The sequence below is a fragment of the Fusarium oxysporum genome, chromosome 14 (genome assembly GCF_000149955.1).
Source record: "Fusarium oxysporum f. sp. lycopersici 4287 chromosome 14, whole genome shotgun sequence".
NCBI lineage: Eukaryota > Fungi > Ascomycota > Sordariomycetes > Hypocreales > Nectriaceae > Fusarium > Fusarium oxysporum.
The window spans coordinates 43,109-51,043 of NC_030999.1; the positions used below are offsets into that span (position 1 = coordinate 43,109).

The window sequence follows — 7,935 nt, forward strand, 5'->3', positions numbered from 1 at the left end:
TACTTTAATCTGTATCATCGCTAACAATGGATTTTGCGCCTCTACAATGAAAGGGCTAATCGTCAACCTTTATCTCCGACAAAAGACGCGCGTAATCGATTACCTCAGTGTTCCCGGCCAAATTCATATTGCATTCAATGACTGGCGTCCAAGAAACCTGCATGCTCTCTATGAGATTGATTACATCCCACGTTGTAATCCCCATGGATATCAATATGTCCATAGCATGAGTGTGAATGCACGGAGCATATGTCCTCATAGGGTTATCTTAGTTAGACCCTGAAACGTGAAGGAGCCACGTAGAATAAGATCGCAAAACATCCATCCACGTCAGCACACTCGCTTGTTGGGCGCTATTTTTCAGCCAGAATTTCTAGGCTAAGCCCGAGGAGAAGTTGAAATTCTGTGATGATCTTGTCCTGCGTTACGATGGCTAAACTCAATAAATACCGTCATTTGCCGTGGGGAGTCGGTTAAGCCGTGCCTCGGACCGACAGAAAGGACAGTATCTAGCTCTCGGCATAGCCGCGACACATCCCCGGAATTTGACCCTGGCATTTAATCCCTGCTATTTGCGGTACGTGCTAAGTCAAGGTCTAAAGTGGAGGGCAGCACAGTGGGGGCAAGAAGTTTAAATATTGTACCTTCTGATGTACTGGCACCCCCTGTCTAGCCTATCTAAAGATTATTATATTTCTAACTCTGGTACAGTGGGATGCAATAAGTTTGAATACGGGGCGTGTATCTTTTTACGTCGCTAGCTTCTTTAAGCTAGTGATGTATGATCTATCTGCCGTATGACCTTATGTTGATTGGCTGTTGTGGGCTTTCTGTAAGGATTAGAAGCCAGCTAAGGTAAGAAAAGGCTAGATCACCGGTACCAGTACATCGAAGGGTATTCAAACTTATTGCATCCCACTGTATAAGGTCGAGGAAGGCCCATCAGTATACTTTAACTCAGCGTGCAAAAGTTAATATACACATGGTCATATATCTGAAGAAGCTAGCAGTTAAGCACGCTCAGTGCGACAGGAAATAATGCATATAAAGCGCGTCTTGCTTTAAATATTTAATGCAAAAAGCGCATTTTATGTAATGATGCAGCATTAAATCCATCTCTAAGCAGCTTAAAAGATGCACGCCTGGTATTCAAACTTATGGGCAATTTAGTCAACCGGTACCAATACCGCACCACCAGTCGTTCTGTGTCTGGTTGGCATTCCGCTGTTCCGAGCCGGACACGGCCCGTCTGCGAGGTTCGTATGTCGCGTCACCGTTCGCGTTGAAAATCACCGGATATCTTCTTGCGTAACCCTTGACTTCTCATCGATGATATAGTTTTCTAACATTGTACAAAAGTCTGTAGAATGCCACCTGCTTCGTTTTCCAAGATCGCCTACCGATCTATCGCCGCCTCGGCCGCTTCGTACACCTGTTCAACGTCGTGGCACAAGAAGATCCCTTCCAGTCTTCCGTCCGAGACAATGCCGCTTGAGTCTCGACCTCTCGGCAGCAGCAGCGAGTATCATCCTGAACTGTCACAGCAAAACGGTTCGGTTACAGAGCGTACCTCTACCGGTAATTGCACGCGATCCCGGTCTAGGACCGATCATGCGCTTTCCGAGACCTCTACGATCGACTCCAGCGACGCTTCCGATCATAGGTTGAAATCCGAGGCGGATCACGAAGGCATATCCCAGACCGATTACGATGACGCGTTTACAGACCGCGGCGACGTGGATTTTGATGACGAGGGTTATGTTGACCTGGACACCGCGTCCACTACTTCGGTCAACACCGTAGCCGAGAATTTTCAGCAGTTGTTTGGCCGACAATATCACAACGAGGATATAGGCTATCATTGGTAAGCAGAAGATGTGTCATTAGTTATAGCTTGCTGAGATTATTGTGCAGGGAACCGAATGACGAGACACGGCAACAGATGTGGGATGGGTTGTGAGTGCTACCCCTGATGTTGCATGATGCTGTGTTGACTCTGCATCAAAGCCACCATATCTATTCTGACCTTTTAGAAGGCCTTAATAAAGCCACCATACCCTGTGGCAGTCCGGTATTGTTACTGTGTTCATTGTCTCGTGGGCATCAGCTAACCGATACAATAAGCGCGTCCTAGACGTAGGGACAGGAACTGGTATGATAAACCTGCTTCTCGATCCTCATTGTCTCATTTAACGAGTACATCTTCAGGTATCTGGGCTATGTATGTCTCCATGATTCCCATCGAGTGCCCAAGACAGTGACTAACCATAGCTCAGAGATTTTGCCGATGAACACCCTGATGCTGATGTTATAGGCATTGACATCTCGCCCATCATGCCCAACTGGGTGCCTCCCAACCTCAAGTTGTGAGACTACTGAGGTCTCATCCGATAGCACACTGCTAACATCTATCCAGCCAAATCGACGATTGCGGCCGAGAATGGACCTTCAAAGAATCCTCGTTCGACTACATACATGCTCGGGACCTGAATGGGAGTGTCAACTGGCGTGAGTTCACCAAAGAAGTTTTCAGGGCTCTCGCCCCAGGGGGCGTTGCAGAATTTCACGAAGGGCCCATCGAATTCAGGAGCAGAAAGGTGACCTTGGCAAAGGAAAGTTATATGAATCGGTGGGGGGGATTTTTTCGAGCCGCGAGGGAAAAGCGAAGAAGGCCATTCTTGGTCGCGAACAACGAAACACTGCAACAGGAGATGGCAGCTGCTGGGTTCAAGGACATAACAGCATATGAGTACGAGGTCAGCGCATAGCTCTGCAACTCTCCGCTTTTTCACTACTAACCCTGGGGAATTGCAGATACCAATTGGTCCGTGGCCTGAATCGGAAGAAGGCAAAAGATTAGGCAAATTTGCCCTGGCGATCTTGACGTGGGACATCGTGGGGTCAATCCTTCGTCTAGCGATTGAAGACTTTGGATGGAGCGAGAAAGAGACTCATGTCTTTGCTGCCAGAGTGCGGAACGAGATACTTTCGTGTTCGAAAGAATACGAGATCTATACCCCACGAAAGGTGGTAGTTGGTAAAAAGCCCGAATGAGATGAAATGCTCTTGCACAGAGAGAAGGCTATTGTTTCCAGGCAAAGTACCATGACTTTAATTACTTACATAATCCAATTCATTTCTTCGCGGACAGTCCGCCATGGCCGCTCACCAGACGCACTCTCGGCAAGTTTGCTCAACCCTTTCTTATCCGTCGGCGGGAATAAAGTCTCTTCGGACTTGGCCGATAACGGCTGGCTGCGCAGTGGTGTGCTTGTTGAGATCCGTTGCTTTGACGTATCAATGGCTATTCCGATCCATTGGTGGCTGGGATGTGGAAGTATGCTTGCCTATAGCTTTCGCTGGTTAACACCAGTCTTTCTTGTTTTTCAACAAAAATATAACATGCTCATTTCAACAAATCGCAACTAAATGTCAGGACCTTTGTTGGGCGGTTTTCTAGCCGACCCTTCTGGAGCAGATAGTGGCGAAATGACTATTCTGAAGAACTCTAGAAAGGAAGGTGACTCTAGTTGGACGTCAAGATTTCCCTTCGCGTTACCGAACTTCATATGTGGGCTGTTCATCTTGATTTCTGCGCTCACGGTTGCCTTTGGGCTAAACGAAACACACCCTTTGTTGGCAAATAATGGAAGGGATCCGTGCCGCCGAATGGGCCAATGGGTGCTCAAGAAGCTATGGACGGGTGGTGTTAGGATGGATCGATATGAATGATTTGCAGGAGAAGATGATGAGCGGCTTGATGTGGCATCGGCGTGTCCCGGGCCTTTCTCATTACCATGCAGTACCCACCTACGGGTAAGCAAAAGAAATATTTCCCCATACAAAATGCAATTTTTCAACCAGATGTAAGAAATCCACCAAAAAATAATAAGAGTGAAATAATATTCGTATTTCGTTTTAGAATTAAGTGGGTTATAGTATTTTCGCGGTATTCTAACTTCACGCCCTGCCCGCGTGCGTACCACAGCCTGTATACGTTGAAGATGCTCCGCGGTCGGGGCGCCCACGCAAGCAGACTGAAGAGACTGCTGACCTAGTTATCACTAAGGTTAGCAGAGATCGCTTTGGAAGGGAAAAAACAGCTTCTGATATTGCCGGCGAGCTTAGTTTACAGGGCATCGATATCTCAAAGACCACTGTGACTAGGATCCTCAAGGCGGCCGGCTTCCGGAAAACGAAGCCGACGAGGAAGCCTGGACTGACGACGAAGATGAGGAAGGAGAGACTGCAATGGTGCCTTGACCACCAAAATTGGAGCCTAGAAGACTGGAAGGCGGTCATCTGGTCTGACGAAACGTCTGTTATCCTTCTTCACCGTCGTGGCGGTTATCGGATCTGGAGGAAGGCGGAGGAACGGGTCGTTCGTAGCTGCATTCGCGAGCGATGGAAGGGCTCCAGCGAGTTCATGTTCTGGGCCGCCTTTTCGTATGATAAAAAGGGACCTTGTCATTGCTGGAAGCCAGAGACCGCAAAAGAGAAGAAGGAAGCCGAAGCTTCACTTACGGCGATAAATGAAGCCCTTGAGCCGGCTATGAAGACGCAGTGGGAGATCACAAATGGTGTGCAACGCCTAGGGCTTCGAAATAAGCCGGGTAAGAAGCCCGTTTGGAGGTGGAATAAGGCAAATGGGAAGCTTGTGAGAGAAGGAAAAGGTGGTATTGATTGGTGGCGGTATTAGCAGAATATTCTTATACCAAAATTACTTCCTTTTGCAAAGGAATGTATGAAGGAGAGGAAAAATACTGTTGTTCAAGAAGATAAGGCGCCGGCACATAACCACCACGCACAGCAACGTGTGTTTGATCTGTGGGAGGTTCAGCGGCTTCTTTGGTGTCCGAATTCGCCTGATTTGAATGCTATAGAGCCTGCTTGGCCGTGGATAAAGAGGTATACTACTAAAAAAGGCGCCCCAAAGAATAGAAGTGAAGCTATTCACAGGTGGGAAGCTGCGTGGAGGGATCTGCCGCAAGAGAAGATCAGGGCGTGGATAGAGAGAATTCCGGTGCATATCCAAAAAATCATTGACCTAGAAGGAATGAGTACCTAGAAGGTAGGGGGAAACCCACTGAAAATTAAGTACCCCTGCTATTACCCCGCTTTTCTCATTTTAGCGCGAGCAAAGACTTTTGATCCCTTCCTCCGTACAGTATCTGCGGTACGTGCCAAGTCACGGTCTATTGGAGAGGTTGGCAAGGTCGCGGTCAGATCGGAAGATACATCAGCCGCCAAGGTATCCACACCTGCCGATTGTTGGAAAATCCGAGAATCCCCCTTATCTTCAGCATTCAGACTGTTAGTCTGAAAGTTCTAGATTTAAAGTTCAAAGTCCAAGATAAGAGTGATCTAGAGATACTGTACAAGCCCGAGAAGAACTCTCATCTCAATAATGAACAACCAAGTTTCATAGAAATATACTTTCACCCAGTACTACTACGCAATATAAACAACACGGATTGATACTGTAGATTCTGACTTTCTTAAAAGCCGAGTTAATTCAACAGAAGTTCCTACTCTCTGTAGCATAATGGTCCTTTGATTTGTCATACCAATTGCCGATAGGTCATCTATGCTAACGTGTTTGACCACCACCCCGCCCACCCCCAACACCGCCACACCGTGATAGCATCACATTTGGTCCCACAAGTCAATGTCAGTTTATATTATACGAAGCTCCATATAATCGAGACGATAATCTCTACCCTATTTACTTTAAGTGGATTAGTGCCGGACCGACAATCATCCGAGGTGTTTACAGGGGCCCAAACTTTATATCGTAAGCTCTAATGGAATAGTTGCCGATTTTCCGCGCAGCCTTTGAAGCTTACCTACTAGAAGCAAATTGCCCGAAGAAATCCCTTGCGTGCGCGCAAGGGTTATAATGGTAGAATACAAGGGAATAGCTCGCATTCAAGGGAACGTGACAGGGCGCACCATACATCCACATTCAATTATCAAAAGAGGTTAGTTTAACCCTAAGATCCTTATACTTAGCCAAATTAAGTAGGTACTGGATTACAAGCCTTAACACAAGCATTTTACCTGAGCTTGATACTTATACCAATAATCAAATCAAGCATTGATAGAAGCTACTATTGATATACCAAGTTCTATCAAGTAACTCTGCGGGATGGAATACCCCGCACGAGAGACAACTGAACAAGACAATCATCAATCAACACATTTTTGCTGCTGCTCATCACATTCACTTTAACCCTTTAAGCACGCTAAATGCGACATGAGGGTTGACATAATCCGCGCGTCTACGCGTTCAGGTGTGGAGGCGCGCCTAGGTGTGCCCCTATGGGGCCCCGAATTCTATCCCGGATTAAACTTTTAAACTTTTCGTACCCCTTCCGTACTTCCGGGGTTACCCTGGTCGGGTGGGGCTCGTGACATCTGGGGAGGGCAATGCGCACTCAGGAGATAATCCCTCAAAACTTTCAGCAGATTCCCGGTTCAACTCTCAGTGTAATCCTGCGTGAAAAGTGTCATTTCACTAGAGTTATGCTTTTTATTGAGATACAGTGGGGTGCAAAAAGTATTCGCTGGTGTACAGGTAGGTCTGATGCTCGGAAGCTAGTCAGGGGTAGCTTGTCAGGTCCTCAATACCTTATATTACACCTAAATCAGGGGGGTTACATAGTATCAAGTACCTAAGCTAAGCTAAGCTACTAACTAGAGAAGCTAGGGCCGATCAACGCGACTTTCACACCTGCGAATACTTTTTGCATCCCACTGTATGCAGTTTACTGATAGAGTTTCTGCTCACCCAGTCATTGGCCGAATGTTTCAACTCTGAGTCCTGGCGCTTTGACAGGGGAGGTCGCCATCGTCAAGCGTGTCATTGGATAAAAGAAGGCCCTTCCTTCCGTCCCGGCGGATACTGGCCTCGTGCACAAGACACTATATCAGCACAAATGAAATCCATTCACGGCCTCGTCGCCCGACTCTTGCAGACGACCGGAATGTTGTTAGACGAACAACACGAGGATGAAGGGCTTCCAAATGCGGTGCTCGTTGAGCGTTCGACTACGGTAGGAGCCCCCAGTTCTCCGACTCAACCATTTTGAACTCAGTTTGGTCAGACTTCTGTCGAAAAAATTACAGGATATGAGGAAGCGCATATCGGAGTTGAAACCGTCGTGGCTACTCAACAGACATTGTGGGTCACCAGTTTAAGACTACTGTATGCTGAGGGCGAATGGGTGGTATCGAGGACGGAAATTACAGTGGTGTTCTAGGCGTCGCCAAAGAACCAGGACGACACCATTGGTGAAAACCCGCCTAGACTTCGGAGCAAAGAGTCGTCAGAAGCTAGCTCTCCAGCGTCAATTCTTGAAGCTCTTCAGTCTCTCTCAAAAGGGACTAGGGATGAGGTCTGAAACCTTCGAAAAGCAAATGAGATACTAAACCGGGGCCAAAGGGCAAAAAGGACTATATTACAGAAAGGAGGGGTAATGACAGTATAGGAAGCATCGCAAGTAATTGATCAGATGAGTGTAGATACGCATGTAATGGCCGAATTGTCGAGCAGTGATGATCAAGTAAGCTCGCCGCGACCGGGTATTCAACGTTCTGGTGTATGCCGCAGGGCCGGGCATAATGCAAGGACCTGTCAGGTAGTTATTGAGACGTCTAGGGAAGAGTATAATAAGTAGTTTCAATTGATTAGATAGTTTGTAGTAATGCTAAGACCCATAATTAAATTAAAACCAAACGAAACCCCGCAGCAAAATCCAAATTTATCCTGCTTCTCGAACTGGAAACGGAAAATAACGAGTTAACTGGGGTTTGATTTTTATTGTGGTATTGTCGTAATCTCTATACTTCCCCAAGTTGAAACTGTCAGATATTAAGGTGAATCGTATATATTTCTTGATTCTGTCGCAATCAAAGGACTATTATATTGCTAAA

General features: G+C 46.8%; 2 protein-coding genes across 2 annotated transcripts; one reads left to right on the plus strand and one right to left on the minus strand.

Moving 5' to 3' along the window:
• The first annotated feature begins 1,097 nt into the window (after positions 1-1,097).
• FOXG_21450 (uncharacterized protein) lies at positions 1,098-3,424 on the plus strand. Its single transcript, XM_018401788.1, has 9 exons — positions 1,098-1,256; positions 1,360-1,864; positions 1,915-1,956; positions 2,008-2,071; positions 2,125-2,152; positions 2,209-2,221; positions 2,277-2,366; positions 2,417-2,756; positions 2,815-3,424. The coding sequence occupies exons 2-9, from the start codon at positions 1,368-1,370 to the stop codon at positions 3,052-3,054; spliced, it is 1,314 nt and encodes a 437-aa protein (XP_018253762.1). The 5' UTR covers positions 1,098-1,256; positions 1,360-1,367; the 3' UTR covers positions 3,055-3,424.
• An 85-nt stretch (positions 3,425-3,509) lies between these two features.
• Positions 3,510-5,065, minus strand: FOXG_21451 (uncharacterized protein). Its single transcript, XM_018401789.1, has 2 exons — positions 4,525-5,065; positions 3,510-4,054 (listed from the first exon to the last, which is right to left on the minus strand). The coding sequence occupies exon 1, from the start codon at positions 5,027-5,029 to the stop codon at positions 4,721-4,723; it is 309 nt and encodes a 102-aa protein (XP_018253763.1). The 5' UTR covers positions 5,030-5,065; the 3' UTR covers positions 3,510-4,054; positions 4,525-4,720.
• Between the last annotated feature and the right edge of the window lie 2,870 nt (positions 5,066-7,935).

Excerpts from the sequence above, each read along its gene's own strand:
- FOXG_21451 (XM_018401789.1), bottom strand. The coding sequence starts at position 5,029 with ATGCACCGGAATTCTCTCTATCCACGCCCTGATCTTCTCTTGCGGCAG.
- FOXG_21450 (XM_018401788.1), top strand. The coding sequence starts at position 1,368 with ATGCCACCTGCTTCGTTTTCCAAGATCGCCTACCGATCTATCGCCGCC. Across the intron at positions 1,957-2,007 it reads CAACAGATGTGGGATGGGTT|CCACCATATCTATTCTGACC; the intron begins GTGAGTGCTACC and ends TCTGCATCAAAG. Across the intron at positions 2,367-2,416 it reads GTGCCTCCCAACCTCAAGTT|CCAAATCGACGATTGCGGCC; the intron begins GTGAGACTACTG and ends ACATCTATCCAG.